This window comes from Agelaius phoeniceus, chromosome 1, assembly GCF_051311805.1.
Source record: "Agelaius phoeniceus isolate bAgePho1 chromosome 1, bAgePho1.hap1, whole genome shotgun sequence".
NCBI lineage: Eukaryota > Metazoa > Chordata > Aves > Passeriformes > Icteridae > Agelaius > Agelaius phoeniceus.
In genome coordinates, this window is record NC_135265.1 from 125,168,927 (window position 1) to 125,186,430 (window position 17,504).

Consider the following 17,504-nt stretch of genomic DNA (forward strand, 5'->3'; position numbering starts at 1 on the left):
TACCCCTGGGGCGTGGACAGTGACTGCTTGAGCACTTGTTCTGGTTTCCTTCTCTCATATTTGCACATACTGAGCTATTCTTCACTTTGACCTACAAGTTTCCTCGCTTTTCCTTTTCTGTTTCTCCCCACACTGGGCGTGGGGCAGAAGTGAGCAAGAGGCATAGTGAGCAGGTTGCCCAGAGAGATGGTGGAGTCTCCCTGTTATTCAGGAACCGCCTGGAAGCAATCCCGAGCCATGTGCTCTAGGCTGACCCTGCCTGAGCAGGGATTTTGGCCCCGATGACCCACAGCGGCGCCTCCCAGCCTTTCCCGTCCCACGATCCGCACAGCCCGCTGGGGTCACGGCGCAGCACCGGCCTGTCGTGTCCGTGGTGCCCCCGATGCCCATGGTGCCCGGGGCGCCCATGGTGCCCCCGGTGTCCGTGGCGCCCATGGTGCCCCCAGTGTCCATGGTGCCCGTGGCGCCCATGGTGCCCCCGGTGTCCGTGGCGCCCCCAGTGTCCATGGTGCCCCCAGTGTCCATGGTGCCCGTGGCGCCCATGGTGCCCCCGGTGTCCCGGCCGCTCCCGCCCCGCGCCCGCACCGCGCGCGCCGCGCCTCGCGCCTCACGCGCGGCACAGGGACCCGCCCCGCCGGCACGTGCGGGAGGCGCTCGCGCCGCCTCGCGCGCCTATAACGGTCCCGCCGCTCCGCGGCCCCGCGGAGGCTCGGCCGCTGCTCCGCGGCCGCTGCCGCTCGCCCCTCGGGACCCGCTATGTCCCCCTTCCCTCCCTGTTTCCGGCAGCCGAGGGAGCGGGCAGCGGCCCCCCGGCGCGGGCAGACGTGGGGGGGGAAGGAAAGGAGGGACGGAGGGGGTCGACCCCGTACCCCCCCACACCCCCCCCCTCGCCCCACACTGGGCGGGGCGGGGAGGGGCGGGGCGGGCGCCGCGTGACGCGGCGCGGCCGCAGCGCGCGCCCGCCCCCCGCCGGCCCCCCCTCCCTCCTGCCCGCCCCCCGCTCGCGCCCCCCCTCCCCTCCCCTCCCCTGCGGCGGCGGCGGGCGGCGGCCGCGGTGCATTGTGGGCAGCCCGTTGTTCATTTGCCACCCGACCCGATCCGGGGCCTGTCGGGACGGAAGCGCTGCCGCCGCCGAGCGATCGAGCGGGATCCATTGTGGGCAGCCCCGCGCCCGCCGCGATCCAGGCCGGACCCGGGGGAGCGGGGAGCGAGCGGCCGGACTTCGCTTCTCTCGGCCGCCGCCCCCGCACGGCAGCCGGGCGCCTCCTTCCCCCGCCCCGTTCCCGCGGCGGACGGAGCGCTCGGCCGGGCGGGGGGCGCGGGGCGCGCCCGCCATGTTCGCGGAGATAAACCGGCGGACGCTCGCGTTCCGCGGCGGCGGCCTCGTCACCTCCGCGGCGGCCGCCTCGGCGGCGGGGGCCGAGGCCTGGGAGCGGCAGGACCCCGAGGCGCTGAACGGGCGCGGGGCGGACGAGGAGGCGGAGCTGGAGGGGCTGGAGGCCGAGGAGCTGGAGGCCACCGCCGCCGAGGAGAAGGAGCTGCTGCTGCCCCAAGACGCGGCGTCGCCCCCCGCCGCCGCCGGTCCCATGTTCGCCGAGAGGAACCGCCGGACTCTGGCCTTCCGCGGCGGCGGGGGGCTTCTGGCCGCCCACCCCGCCGCCAACAATGGCTGCGAGGCCGCGGCCTGGCCGCGGAAGCACTTCAATGGGCGGGGGGCGGACGAGGAGATGGAGCTGGAGGGCGCGGAGGGACTGGAGACCGAGGGGCTGCTGGAGGGCAAGGAGCTGGTCCAGGACGGGGGTTCGCTGAGTGACAGCAGCGACGACGAGGAGGACGGCGAAGGGGGCAGCCTGGGCGACGGCAGCGGCGCCGAGGGCGGCAGCTGCAGCAGCAGCCGGCGGTCGGGGGGCGACGGCGGGGACGAGGCGGAGGGCAGCGGCGAGGGGGAGAGCATCCGGCACTTCCCGCTGGCCAGGCCCAAGTCCCTGCTGCAGAAGCTGCACATCTCCTTCCAGGGCTCCTGGCTCAAGGAGTTCCCGTGGCTCTACTACTGCCAGGAGACCGGCCTCATGTCGTGCGCCTGGTGCACCGCGGCCGTCGCCGCTGCTGCGCCCCCCGAGGTGATCATGTCCGGCGCGCCCCTGCCCGGGGGGCACGACGAGCTCTGCAAGGGCACCCGCAACTACAAGCGCACCCTGCTCCTGCGGCACCACCTCTCCGCCGAGCATCGCCTCAACGAGCCCGGTAGCGCCGAGCAGGTACGGCACGGGACGGGGAGGGGGCGGCGGGGAGGGAGGGAGGGAGGGGCAATCCCGGCCTCCCCTCTGCATAGGTGAGGTTTTCCTGTGCTCACGTGTGTGAACTTCTCTAAATGGCTGCTCGTGGTGGTTGCTGCCCGGCGGGCTGGCCACGCCGCGTTGCTCTCGCTCGCCGCGTCCGGAGCGGGGGACGAGCCCCCTCTGGGATTTGGGGTGACTCTCCCGCTGGATGTGGGCAGGCACACAAACGCAGCACGAGCTGTTGTTTGTGGCTGTACTCCGTTCCCGTTATCCGTCCGGCCCTGGCGGGTGCCGCTTTCATTAGTTCGACTGTTTATCTCTTGAAGATAAACGGGCGATGTGGGAAAAAAGTTGCGTACGAATCCCAGTGTCACAGCACTGATTTAAATACGCTCGTTACAACTTCCTCCTGCGGTACAGGCGGAGGGCGGGCAGTGTCCGGCCAGCGACCGCTTGTGAAATGGGGACTCGGCGGCGTGAAATTGGAATCGCTCTGCCTGCTTAGCGGTGTGGCCCCGGTGCGCTAATCGGATAACTCCGTGTATTTAAGTTCTTCGCGCTGAAATCTTTTTTTTTTTTTTCCGATTGCGTTGCCTTAGATTGCGTTGCTGAGCAAGAAGTCTGCAATCACTTGGTGTGTGTTTGAGATAAACATGTGGTTTCCTGAAAGCCGTGTTACTATGCCAGCGCTCCTCTAACGCTGTAGGAGTAGTGAAACTCTTCACGTTCCCCGCTGAACTTCAAATCGCTGTGTTTCTTGGCTGCTTTCACGAATGAGGCAGGGCTTGCCCTAGAATATATGTGGATGAAAAGCCCCTAAAGAATACTTGTGTTGAATCCGCAGCCTTCTGCAGCCTTTTCTCCTAGGGATGCCTGCGCTGCTAAAGTTCGCTCGATCGATTCGCTGGCGTTAAACTTGCCTGCGGGCATTAACTAAGTGTTGCTTCAGGTTAGGCTAGTCCTTGAATTGTTGGGCTGTTAGCCGGAATTAATTGATTAGTCACTCAGTTTTTCTGCATTTAGAATTCCGTTTTAATTGAAACCCCCACCTTGGCTGGGTAGCTTTATTTGGAGTCTGAAATGTAATGCGGTAGTTAGATTGAGGTTATTGCTTGAGCACTCTTAAGGAGCTCAGGGTACCTTGGACAAGAGCTGCTAGTCAAATGTTGGGGCAGGATATCAGGATTACAGGATGACTTATAAAACATTAGGTGAACGTTAAGGGAAACCTTATGGTGCACAAACACCAGTTATCCAAAATATTATTTTTTGGATTTACAAATGCACCTTCAAGATGGTTAATACTACCTTTTCAGCGAGTGCAGTTTTATAGCAGCTACTGTTACAGATAGTGTGTGCTAGTAGGTCATCTTATCAGTTTTCTTCAGTCTTCTGGGGATTGCCACTCACTCTGCAGTGTTTTAGCCAAACTTGCTTTCAATTAGTTGCTTCTAATTAAGAGACTTATATTCTTAGTTTCTTTTACCTCTTCATATCTTTGAAAGTGTTCCAGTTTTGCATAATGCTATTGCAGTGTGTTCCTTACTGTCTTGTTGCCTAGTTTCTAACTTTGAGTTGTGAATGATTACTTTGTAGAAGTATGTTCTGTCTCCTGTGTTAGTGGATGCTGTTAATCCCTGCTACACTTGGAAGCTTCTCTCAGTCTGTTTTAGCTGTATTTAAATAAAAGCTATTCCAAGCATTTTTTTCTCTACTCAAGTAACTACTTTTTTTCTTTCTGTCCTCTTACCCTGACTCTGTTGCAAAACTGTGAAATACTGGGAGGGTGGAAGGGAGCACAGAATATTGGCTTGTTATCACAGTAACCTACAAGTTAATGTAAGTATGTATTTGATGATTGTAAGTGTTTATTTGAAGACCTTTCATTGCCATGGGAATATTTGTAAAAATGAATCTCTGCTTTTATACCACTGATAGTTTAAGAAAAAAAATATTTGGACTAACTGTGATAATAAATGAAACAGTAGGATAGATGAGTCAGTGGTTCTTCTGCACTGTACAAAAGATAAGGTTGGGACAAAGGTAGCTGTAAAGAGATTTTTTTTTAGTGGAAAACAGTGCTTTGTGCATCCTTCTGCAGTTACATTTCAGTTAAAAACTTCTCACAAGGGAAGGAATTGCAGTTTTTCAGGAGTCAGTGTAGTTTTCTTTGTGGCACACTTTCACATTACAGTTGCTTTATCAAAAACCTGATTAAGAATCTCTGTTTTCTTTCCCTTCTATGTTTAATTTCCGTATCCTTTCATAGACTTAATGGCACTTGAATTTCTTTTGATACATATGTTTAAATTAATACCAAAACAATAGCCCCATTTTTTTCCTAAATGCCATGATACCAGATACTTGGAACAAAAGTAGGTAATTTGTACCCTGACCGTATTTCCAACATACATAATGAGGCAGCAAAGCCGTTTAGATTTAATGAAACTTGGGAGAGATCTTTCAGCCTTTGTGTTAGAGACAGCACACATGTATTATGGACTTGACAAGCCTCAACTGCAGGGCATGTTTAGCAGCTGCTAATAAACATATGGCATAGTGCCACCACTCAAGAGCAGAAAGGAAATTGTAGGTGTTAAGACAGTAAAGCAGTGGAAATTTCTATAGGTCTGTTGGATATTACACTCATGAAGAAATGAGTGATGATTTCAGTTTATTTTTGGGATACATTTAATTTGGAATGCCAAAATACATCACAAGTGGTTGCAGCTGCTATAATTCAAGGGTATTGAGCTGTCAACCAATGCTTCTTTCTAAGACCAAATTCTTGAATCTTTTTCTATTCTAGTTTTTAAAGTAATTTTTCTCCACATTAAAGCTTAAGGAAATCTGTCATCATCTTTAAACTACCTTTGTTTTTGTTGTGAACAGACTATTGTGTTGCAAGAATCTTAAGAAATGGATGTTTAGTGGGAAATTATGGCAAAATATTTTAATTCTTTGATGAATTTGGGTCCATAAGATGCAGATTTATTGGCTGCTGGGGATTCCTCTCCTCAAACCATCTTCTTAAAACATTTTCTTTCTGGATGTAATTTAAAGCTAAGCCTTGGAAATACTGCCAGAAAAGCTTTCTCCAGTCTAACAGGCATGTTGGTTTAAAGCAGAAGCTCTCCAAAAGGAAGAAGGCCTTTGATGTGTTATTTTTTCCATGTGAACTGGAATTGTTTGCATTATGTGAGCAGTGATGAATGGAAGTCATGCTTCAGATGTTAGAGTTACATTACAGTGTTCTAAGTTCACTTCTTGACTTACTCTTAGGAGAGTGAAGAAGTTGAGGAGGAAGTCAGGACTTAAAGTAAACACTATTACTTAGTGTGCTTTTATTTAATGTTTTTATCAAACCTCAAACTACTCAGTTTGATATTAGGCAATTAATGAAATAATTTGAAATTGCTGAGTTGTCTGTGAATGGTGCTGTGTGGCAGTGGAGCATTGTGTGCAACTGATGGGACCATGTTTTGAGATCATTTTCCTCTGCATGTGGTTAAGAAGCTACTGATAGCTTAGAAGATACATTTACCAGAGTAAGGATTAACTTGGGGGCACAGGGAACTGCTGTAGAGCAAGATGTGGTAGTGGGGAAGGGATTAAAAAATGTGGCGTAATTACTTTTCATATGCATGTAGCTGAGATGTGATCTGTGGTTAGGTTGGTTTGGGTTTTTCTTAATTCTTCCTGCCCTCACTGTCCTTCCTTCCAGGGATGGAGTGTGCTGATGGAACAGTAGGAAAAAGAAAACTAAACAAACTAAACTTCTAGTTGCAATTTTTGATCATCTGTTTCTGTTAGCTTTTGGGCAAGTTTAATTAATGAATTATATAACATAGTAATTTATCTTTGTGTGTATTCTTTTGAAACTGAGCACAATATTAGTTTCCTTAAGCAGTCTCTGTTCTGTTACAGCACTTCTTAATCTCACCCACAGAGAGACGTTTTTGACTTAGAGCACTGAAGAGTCCATAAATTGAAATGAAATTGTGCTGATTTTTATCTTTTATTCCTTACTAGTGTTTATTAAAGGGTGAGGTGGTTTGGTGTTGGGGTAACTTAGTTGATGAGAATATGGGATCTGTATTCTGAAAATATAGTTGATATCTAAGCAAATATCATTAGTTTGTTGTTCTCATTAGAAAAAATAGAACCCATATGATAATGTGTCATGTAAGTTACAGAAGTTTGAAAATACACTTTTTCCTGTAATTATTTTCTGCATCTTGCCTCCCGTTGAACTGTATTCTATTTTTTCTGTATCAATGTCTAAATCTCTCATCGTAATATTATTTTGTTAATTTTTCTCATAATAAATATCAGTTCTACTTGTCATACTTGGTGTACATAGACTTGATAGCTGCTCAGATGTCAGGACTTCATTTGAGTTGTGGCACTAGGGTTAACTGTTGTACCATACCAGCAGTAAAATGGTTGGTTTTAGTAGTGCAGTTAGTTTTAGAAATGTTTATGCACCCACTTCTGTAAAGCTATAATACTAATTAAAGCTGTAATACTGATTGATCTCTTTCTCCAACACACACCCCTAATAGCTTGGACACAGGTTGCATAATACCTCATTTTTCCACTCAACCTTCTGGTCTTGCCACAATGAAGATTTCAGTCTTGTGTTTCTGTAGCACATTTGTGATCTGCAGCTGCTCTTCACTATGCTGGCTTGTCCTGTTCTCAGGAAACAAAAACCCCACATTGTAAATATCAATTTATTTTTTTTTGTCCCAGCTTGATTGGACACTTATACTTGCTTAGTTAAAATGTACTCTCTCTCCATTATTTAATCAGACGTTTGTCAAAAGAAAATAATTGCTGCAGGTTGTTTTTTAAATTTTATGTGGTGTTTAATGTGTTCTCGGAGAATGAAATTGGCAGCTATCATAGCATCTACCTAACATTTACTGTGTGAGGTGCAAGTCACTGGTGATTGACGAGCATGACAACACTTTAGGGTACTGTCATTTTCATCTTAATCTGATCCAGTGTCAGTGTAATTGGTGTTTTGAAACTGTGCAGTGCTCCATTGCTAAAGTGACAGGAAGCTAGTCTAGAACCAAAATCTGCTGAGAGCTTGGAGTGACAGCCTTAGCTGTCCCACATCTGGAGCAAACTGTTTCACAGCCTTGGTCCAAGGTAGTACTTGGGGTGTGTCACAAAGTATAGAAAAAAAATTAAGATTAGGTGGGCAAAGATCTACTGCTTGTTTTTGTGTAAAATCCTAATTGCTTTTATTCCTTCCTCTTTAATGAAGTGTTTTTCTGAGAAGAGTAGGGATTCAGAAGCAACTTGAATGTGACAGCAAACTGAAATTTCTCTGCAGGAGATGCTGAAATGGCACAGTTTCTGTTTTGGTTATAGCAGACCTTATTTGCTGCTTATGTATGTAAACACCGTTTTAGATGTAGTTACAGCCTCAGTTGTCATTCCAGAGATCCACACTGGGATTATAAATTGAGATGAGTACTGATTTAATCCACTAAGGTCTATGGGGTGGAAAGTGACTTTTAAAATATATGTAGCTGGTTTCTGCTATAGTCCCAAATTTGGAGTAGTACTGTCCTGTAATGTGTATTTTAACTCCAGCATAGCTTATGGGCTCATGACAGTGCTAACATTTCCTTCTTAATACTGATTTTGACCTGTAATGTTGAGGCAGGTGAGCTTTAACACCATCTCTAGCTTGCTAATCAGTGGGGTGTTTTAGGAGCTGAGAGAAGAAAATAATGATTTGGCTTGGAACTATCCAGTTTTGGGCTTTCCTTGTTTGCTAGGAAAGAAGAGAGAATCTTGGAGATAGAGTATGAAACAGACTGTCATTGTTGCTGCTCTTCATGGCAGCATATGTCAACATATAAGTATGGTCTCAAATATGCCAGTCTGTGTTTTCTGCTTTCTCCTAGCTGCTGCTTTGTAGCATCTCTGAATCATCTTTAACTTGAGTTAGAAGTCTTCTATGTGCTCTAAAATCCAGTTCAGATCTCTTGATCTCTCCCTGTCTGTTCTCATCTTTAATAATGAATTATGTCTCGGTGTTGGATTTTGTGAAAATATCAGGTTTTAGCAAAATTTTGAAGCCTTTTTTGAGATCACATCTTAAAAAGGCTGTGTGTGTGTAATAAGTATTGTTCCAGTGTTGCCACTGGAAAGTTTGGGAGGCTTATTTCAAGAAAGTCTGAGGCAAGTATTGTAATGGAAGCTTAAGTTGGGAGTTTTTTTGTCACCTGCAGTATTTTGTCTGCTTGTCATGTGATACACTGTTTAATCCTAAACCTGCTGCAATTAAAAAACAAAGGATAAATACTTTATTTGTAAAACTGTATAAGAAATACATTTGCTGTTATATCTCCTTTAGCAATATGTTTTCTTTAAAACATTCAAGACAGATTAGGACATACAGGCCTAATCTGTGTCTGTTCATATCTCAGCATGAAGAAAATGTTGAATCACTTATCCAGATTCTGCTTAATTGTTTAAGTGGAGATTTCTGGGGAAAGAACAAAGGATTGGATATGTAAGAATCATGTAGTTAAATCTTTGGAAAGAGAAGCTTCTGAATCTTTAGTATATGTGGGTTAGGAATAACAAGTACTTCACACTCAACTATATATTTCCTTACTTTTGGCTGAAATTTCTCTTCCTTTGCCCTCAAGGCAAATCTAGCTCTGTTTGTTTTAAACTTGGGGGTGGAAGGTGCAGAATGAGAGCATGATTTTTAGTTTTCAGAAATATCTTGTTATTTATATATTCCTGTCTGCCTTTGTGACCAAGAACATAAATAGCAAAAAATTAGTTTGATTAAAATAATCTTCTTATATTTATTTTCATATCATTATTTTCGTATTTAACTAAGGAGAGCATTTAGTAAGAGCTAATTATGTTTGTGTGGTTTTTTTAATTGCAGGAGGCAGAGTTACCATCAGAACTGAATAATGAAGGATACTGTGATTTTAACAGCAGGCCAAATGAGAACTCTTACTGCTATCAGCTCCTGCAAGAGCTCAACGAGCAGAGGAAGAAAGGCATTCTTTGTGATGTTAATATTGTGGTGAGTGGGAGGGTCTTCAGAGCTCACAAGAACATCCTGGTTGCAGGCAGCCGCTTCTTTAAGACTCTCTATTGCTTTACAAACAAGGAAAGCCGTAACCAAACCACTGTTACCTATTTAGACGTTGTTGCTGTTCAAGGTTTTTCTGTCATCTTGGACTTCTTGTATTCTGGTAACCTCGTGCTTACGAGCCAAAACGCCATTGAAGTGATGTCGGTGGCCAGCTACCTTCAGATGACGGAGGTTGTCCAGTCCTGCCGCAACTTCATTAAAGATGCCTTAAACATAAGTATAAAATCAGAAGCTCCAGAGACTGTTGTAGTGGATTACAACAGAAGATCTGTTAGTAGGGATGGTTTATCTCCAAGGGATCAAAAAGTTGCCAGCTTCTGGGCAACACGAAACCTCACCAACTTGGCAAGTAGCATAAAAACTGAGAACGATCCCTACCCTATTGATGAGGGCCAAATGGAAAGCTACCAAATGAATGACTGCAGTTGGGTCCAGGACAGCTCACCTGAAATGGCTGAAAATGAATCTCAAGGTGAGGGAAAAGTTTTTGTGTGGAATGACATGGGTGCACAGGGACAATCAGTTCAAGAACCTGGAAAAGCAAGAAGGAAAAACCAAACTGCAAAGAGATTTATTTATAATGTACCACCTAATACTGAAGAGAACTCTGAAGATTGCTCAGTGTTGCAACCGTCAGTCCCATATCCAGAAGAAGATTTGTCATTTATTAAAGAAGAAGCAGGTAAATATTGCTTAATGTCAGTTATGTCATTTGAAAATTAACATATTGACTGCAGTACCTGACTACATAACTTTTGGTTTTTTATTTTTTGAATTATTATGCTGTATGAATAGTTAATGTATGTATTTGAAGTACTGTCATTTGCCTGCCTCACTTTTTGGTGAATTAATAGTTTTGAAAACTTACTGCAATTTAGAAGCCAAGTTAGGGGTGAATTTGAGACACATCTGGACAAAGTTCTTTGGGTGTCTGTTGTTTCTAAAGCAGTTTAAAATGTATGCCTACTTCAAACATCAAGGAACTGTGGATGTCTCCTCCAGGGGCCCTGCTCTGCTCCTGCCCATGGACGAGCAGTGGTCCCACAGGGGACACATGGGGACACACAGTCGTGCTGTGTGGTGCCTGGGTACTGTGGTGACACGTGCCAGTGCAGAGCAGTGTGGGATGGGACTGGGGATGTGTTTCTCCAGTACAAGAGACCTTCATGTGCTTAGTAGTGTGACACAACAGAGCAGCTCTGGAGAAGCAGCTGTGCTGAGGAATACATCTGCAAATGCTTCTTACTTATCTCTGGTCTTCATCTCTGAACTCTGGGTAGGTCTGCTTTAGCTTTACTTGAGAGTTGTGCTTGTGAAGTGAATTTCCTGTACTTCTCTTACTGGCTAAGCTTTGTTAGGCTGCACAGAATTCCTTCTGGCTGAGCTGAGGATAGAAGCTGTTTCAGGAATGTGACAGTCGTTAATATGCCTCAGGTCCACAGCACCAGGCTAGATCGAGCCCAAGTGAAGCTCTTTAGCTGCAGAGAGTGGGGCATGTTGAGGCCTCAGCACCCACACAACTATTCTGCCTGTGCTGGGCTACACTACTTGCTCTAGTTGCAGTGCCACGAAAAAGAACAACAGAAAGTCTGAAGCAAGAGCTGAGGATGTGTGTATTAGCTGCGCAAATACAAAATTTCTGACACAAATTAGCATGTGATTTTTATTGATGATTTATAGGGGATTAATATTCAGTGTCTTTGATGGAAATGCAGAGAATATGCATTTGATGGCACCAACAACAGATATAATTAGTTGTTTGGATTCTGTGAAATTGTGTATGTGTGCTATGAAGATTTCTTGGAGAAATAATGGAGGGCATGGGCAGTGCAGTATGTTTAGTCCTTGTTTTTTGTTGGGTTTTTTTGTTTGTTTGTTTGTGGGTTTTTTGGTTGGCTGGTTGGTACTTTTTTTTTTTTTTTTTGACAGAAGCACCAATGTTTCCAGTACCTTGTTATGCTAAAGAATCGAATTACAAAATACATTCATGTAGCATTTTGATGAAAAGAACTGTATTGGAGACAGATCATACTGAATATGTGTTGTGGTGTCAGTCCAAAATCATTGAAAGTTCTGTGACCACGGGGGGAAGTTTATTTTACTGAGTTCTAAAATACTAGTCAACTAGTGATCTCCTTGAGAGCACACCATATATGTTCCTAAGTACATAATTTCATTTTCTGTCAGTGTCAGAATTCTTTTGGAAGCCTTATATAATATTTTTATAAAACATCTTCACTTTTACTAAGTTCTTGAATGCATACTGTTTGAAACAAGAGTGACTGAAACAGGGCTTGGTATAACTTGCTTTTCACCCATAGACCGTTCTTCAGCCTTTGTTATTCTTTCTCTTCTGCTTGTGGCTCTTTTTCTTTACTTTGCAGGAAGATTCCACTCTTAAACACTCTTCTTTTAACTGCTCCCTCTATGCCAAAGAAGAGGTGGAAGAGGGAGGAGTGCAGAGTTGGAAGAATGTCAAGAATGAGTTGTAGAGTAACCTGCAGGTTACACAGTAACTTTTTAGTTTTGGATTAAATTTCCCGTGGGGATGAAAAACTACCAAAAATAATAGGCACTGAGAGGTAAAAAATCGAAAAGAAAATGTAATCTGGAATAGATATAAGACAATTCTATAAGAAGAAAAATAAAGAATAATAAATTCTTATATTCAGAGTGCGCTCTCCTGTTGGTTGCTGAAACGGAAACAACGAGCTTCTACTATTATGCTTTGTCATGTTCTGATGGGGGTAACACCAGTGGTTAGGAACCATCAGTTACATGCAGGGGGAGTTTCTGTGCCCTTGATATTGGGTTTGGGTTGGTCTGGTGCTTTTATGATGATACTGTAGATATGGTAGAAGAGAAGCCTACTTAAGATCACTCCTCTCACTCCAGAAATTTATCCCTGAAGCCACTTCCTTGAATTCTATAGTAAATGAATTTTCCAGTTGGGTACAGTTGGTAAGTATTAGATAGTAAAGAGTAAAAGCTTTCTGAAGCATCTGCTACCCCTCTTGTTCCAGTAAAGCAAATATGTTAAACTGCTTCTTGCTGAACATGAGTTTTTCTACTCATACCCAATCAGGCTATGTCAGCTGCTTCTTCCTCTCACCCTGTGTTGCTCATGCCTTGTGAAGGCTGATGTAGAATAGAGGCTAGATGGAGTTAAAGAATAAAGTAGGTATTTATTAAAAAGCCTCAATGGACACACCTTGAGCAGCACAAGACCTCAGCCATAGCTACACCCAAGATGAACCCAAAATGGGCACAAAATGGACGACTGGCCACGGGGTCTCACACTCTTATAAGTTCAGGTCCATTTGCATATTGGAGTTAATTTTCCTGTTATAGCTTTAGGTTATGAAGTCTCATTCTTCTTGTTTTTCTGTCTTCAGTAGACCATTGTTTATGCTCTTGGGCCTGAAACTTAGATCATTTGTCCTTGGTCCCCAGCTAGAGAAAGAATTGATTTGTCTACCTGCTCTGTGAAGAGAGCTTACTATCCCCTAATATGAAGCTCAGAACTACACACTAAAGCAGTACAGAATATGAAAAATATGAAAGCTAAAACCCGAGGCATCATTGCCAGTGAGTTTAACACCATCCCTGTACAAGTATCACGTTGGTGAGCTTTAGAGAAGCTTTAAAAATTTAAGATAGATTTCAAATTTCTTGTACTGTCTTAGATTTACTTATATTTTACTTATGTTTTCAAGACTTCTCCAATTTAGCTATATTAATTAAAGTAGCTGTTTTAGTTAAACATGGAACATTACCACTTATCTCAGTATTTTCTCTCCTACTTGATAATCTGCTAAAAAGGTCTTTTACTGTTTACAGCCATCATTCATCCTACAATTAACCATTTACCATAGTGAAAATAACCATGCAGACAACATATTACAGTCAGTGTTAGAGTGTGTTACAAAAGATCCTAAAAGCTCAGTGAACGTAATTCATCATATGCTTAATGTCTCTTCATGGGGTGATTTTGTCAATTTTCATCACTTCTTGGGTATGCCTTTCATCTGGGCGTGGTGTTTTTGTTTGTTTTTTTTTGTAAAGTGTCCTATCCTCAGACTTCAGAACACAGCTGTGAAGCGTTGCTTATGCTTTCTGGAACAGACTGTGTTGATTTTTAAGAGACTTGCATGCAAGAGCCCAGTAGCTTTATGAAGCTCCAAGTGTGTAATTTGTTATTGTGATTTTCAGGCTAGGTTATGCTGTACTCTAATGGGGGTGAGGGAAAGGATAACAAGGGCAGGATTAAAGCAGTCCACGGTGGAACGAGAGGGTTCCTAACTGATTTTGTAGGGGTTCTTAAGGAATTAATTCAGCTTGCTGTAGAAACAGCTTCTTTTCAGAAGGATACAAACAGCAGCTAAACCTGCTTACAAAAAATGTAGTGCTGGTCCTAGTGTTTGTCATGATGCAGGGGAGGAGCATAACACAACTTGATTAGGCTTTACAATAAAGCAGGTATCTTTGTATTTGAAGAAATCAAGATTGACGGACTTATCAGGACATGTGTATATTTCTTGTAGGGATAAACCCCACTCAACTGACTGTGTTACAAAAGAAAAAATAATTTTATATTTTTCCTACTTTTTCATGGTACTCTAACTCTCAGTCATATTTTTTTTGGACCTTAAGCTGATACATCAATTAAAAGATTTAAGTTCCTTGATGGACCTTTAACCACTTTATTTGCCCCATTCCCTATGTAATCCAGTATTGAAGGTGTCAAAGGTTTTTAGAAGTCATCTGAAAACACTGCAATATCTGAGGGTCAATCTCTTCCCCAGTCATTCAATTTACCTCTCCCAGGGATCATCCCAAAGACAAGTAGATTGCCTCCTCACATTCTTACAGTATGGTCTGTCCCTGAGCCTACAATTCCAGGCAGTGTTTTGTGGTTTGGTTTGTTTTTTGGTTTTTTGGGGTGTTTTTTTGGTTTTTGTTTTTTTGTTGTTTTTTTTTGTTTGTTTGTTTGGTTTTTTTTTTGGTTTTTTTGTTTTTTTTTTTTTTTTTTTTTTGTGAATGGGTTGGGGAAGAAGGTTTTGTGGTGTCTACGGATCATCTCTGCCTGAAAGTCCCTTTGAGTCCCAGTGTAATGCACTGACTTACTAAAAAGGATCCATGAGAACATTTAACTCCCCCACAAATAAATGGTCTGCATGAGGAAAGTTCTTTACTTTCTTGTGTTTCATTGGTGTAGTTGTTGGAGGAGATCAGTAAAATAGCTTTCACTTTCTTGGGAAGGAATTTTTCAGGGAAGGTATGATAATCAAGTGGAAAAGCAAGTGCATAATATATTTGGTATCAGTTAGTGGTCTTCTCTCAGGGGTAGTTGATGCTAGATCTGACTACATAGTTACAGCAATATACCACATTTTCATGAATGAAAAACAGTAAAAATTGAGAGCAATTTGGAGCAATAGAGTATGAGTAAGATTGCATTGGCAAAATGTCTTAAGTATGTCTGAGCCCTCTGTTGCAAGGGGCAGCTGAGCAGTACTGTGCTTCCGAAGCCTTTTCAGAAGAAGCAAGGTTCAAGATGTGAGGAATACTCTGGGAACAAAGGGAGCTCAAGATACTTTGTTTTCCCCACCTTCCTAGTAGGTCAGTCTTGGCAGTGCTGTTTCCTCTGTCATGTTACCTAACAGAAGCAACAAATCCAGCTCTCTAATAGCAATCCAGATTGTATCAGTAGATTACCACTGCTTTCTTTGCAATCCTTGAAAGCTATGGCTTATCCTGTCTACTTTCTGTCTTTTTTAATTGATTAGATGAGCAGTCAGTGTCAAAAAAATACAGTGAAAAATAGTATTTATTTTTCTCTTATTTTGGCACTGTTTCCAATGCTAATATATGTAAAGAAAACAGAAGTTCACTACAAACATCTGTATCTAATGCAAAGTTTTGTATCTTTCCCTCAATGCACCATATGTGTGTCCTTTTCTGTAATGCCCTGTTCAATGGCTTCTGTCACTGAACTTCTCATTGTTTCCCATATCATCACCTACTCAGTAATGTATCCTTTTCTGGCCCCCAAATCTGTATATTTCCTCATATAAATCAGAAAGAGTGAAATTTGTCAAACTAAGGGTGCTTCTGGCTTAGACATGTTCTCTCTTTCTGGTGGTGCATGCCTACCTCTTGCCTTCAAAACTGAAAATCATTGTATCTGGCTTCTGGTTATCCTTTTTCCTGAGAACAAATGCAGTAGAACATAAAATCCTTTCACAATGTTTTTGATAGCTTTTTTTTAGTGGTGTAAAAGCCACACAACCACTTTATTTTATTTCACACTGTCCTATCTCTTGTCAAATCAACATAATGTGAATTTTAGTGCTGATGGTTAATGAGCTTCTTTGTATTGTTGTATTTTTTATTTTTTGTTGTTGTCTGGCTTTGCTTGTTGTTGACTTCAATAAAAGATCACATTACTGATATCCTTTTATCCATGCAGGCTAGAAGAATGGGTAAATATTTGAGGTTAATTGGCATTTGGATTATTAACTTACACATCTTAGAAATCAACTAAAGTGTAAGAAGGTAACCTTAGATCAGAGAAAAGTTGTGATCAAGTGGCTTAGTCTGGAGACACAGAATATTATTGCTTCTAGTTAGCTTATTTTTTTTTTTTCTTCAAGGTCTGCCTTACCTGTCTATACTTCCCCCTTTGCACCCTATCCCCAGTCTGTCAGTATGACTGCATCCATAGTTGCTTTCAGCCTCCTATCAAGAGGCTATCACCTGGCTTTGAAGTGACCAGAACAGGTCAGGTGATAATTATGTCTAGTTTTGCAAGCAGGTTTCAGGGGTCAGTAGTAGCCTGGGTGAGAGGAGAAATGGGAGAAGATACTATGAGCCACAGGGGTCTGTAAATGTGTTACATTCTGGAAGCTTACTGGACTGTAGGGTCTATATCCAGCTGGGGAAGGTGGGACAGGCTGGGTATTGCACTTCCAGCTTCCAGTCTGTGTGTAATTCAAGTCTGTCTTGTTTGGATGACCAATTAGACACTGAAGATGCCTTTTGCATGGTTTTGTTTTGAGCACATTAAATGTGTGCTTAATCTAGAAAGCAGGTTTTCTAGGTCAACGAATTATTCTAAGAATAAGCATTAGGTTTAATTATTATCTACTTAGTCATGTATACTGAAGCATGAAGCTTGTATCAGTGTGTAGCAACCTCTTATCGCTTGTGGTATCTGTCCTGGTGTTCTTTCATGTTATAGTGGGTCTTCTCTTCCAGTTGGAGTTTGAAAGGTTTAGTACCTACACAAGATGACAGCTCTTAAATTTATTTGGCTGTGCTGAGTCTTGTGCTAAGTTCTCAAATTATGCAGGGGTTTGAGATCCTAAGTTCCCTCAGACTTAAATATCAGCTGTGTACATAAATGTTCCTAGTGGCATTTAGTTTGTATTCTCATAAATACAGAAGAATTGTCAAAGTGACAGTGTTAGATATAAAATGTGCTCACCTTGGTCCAACTCTTACCTATGGTCAGTCTTTGGTGTATGCTTATTCTGAAGGAAGCTATACAATAGTGCCTGTACACAGCATAACAGTACATCTGTGTGCAGTAAAGACTTGGGTCTGTGGATCTTACAGATATTCATCCTATAAGGGAGGGAAAAGTGATTAAAATACTTTGTTACTGACTGACCTTTCACTGTTCAGCTACAGTTCTAGTTCAGGGAGAAAAATCTATAATGAAAGGATCTAATACTTTAAACATTATAAAAGTAGGTTTGTTTTTTTTTTTTTTCCTCTGCTAGATCCTGAAGCCTGCTGTAATTTGGAGGCTTTTAGCCTAAAGATCACAGCACTGCTTCCTCTCTAATCCTTTCGTGTGTATTACAGAAGGAAGTCTTCCTCCTCACCTCAAAGGAATGTGTAGTTGGCATGTCTAGAGGGTATCTGTGTTCTATTCCTTGAGTTGTTGAGATGCCATTGCTGGACTCCATCACTCCAAATTAGTATAAGGAGTTCTTGCCTCTTTTGGACATAACAGAAGTTAGGTCAGTAATTAAAGTTAGAGTCGGTAATTTTAAAAAAATTCCTCACCGCTT

General features: G+C 43.4%; 1 protein-coding gene across 1 annotated transcript in view; it reads left to right on the forward strand.

Moving 5' to 3' along the window:
• Positions 1-1,024: 1,024 nt before the first annotated feature.
• ZBTB10 (zinc finger and BTB domain containing 10) overlaps positions 1,025-17,504 on the forward strand; it is a 31,893-nt gene continuing 15,413 nt past the window's right edge. The window contains exons 1-2 of the mRNA XM_054642975.2: positions 1,025-2,258; positions 9,208-10,105. Of these exons, the coding sequence (XP_054498950.1) occupies positions 1,335-2,258; positions 9,208-10,105 (1,822 nt within the window). The 5' untranslated portion in view covers positions 1,025-1,334. The remainder of the gene's footprint in view (positions 2,259-9,207; positions 10,106-17,504) is intronic.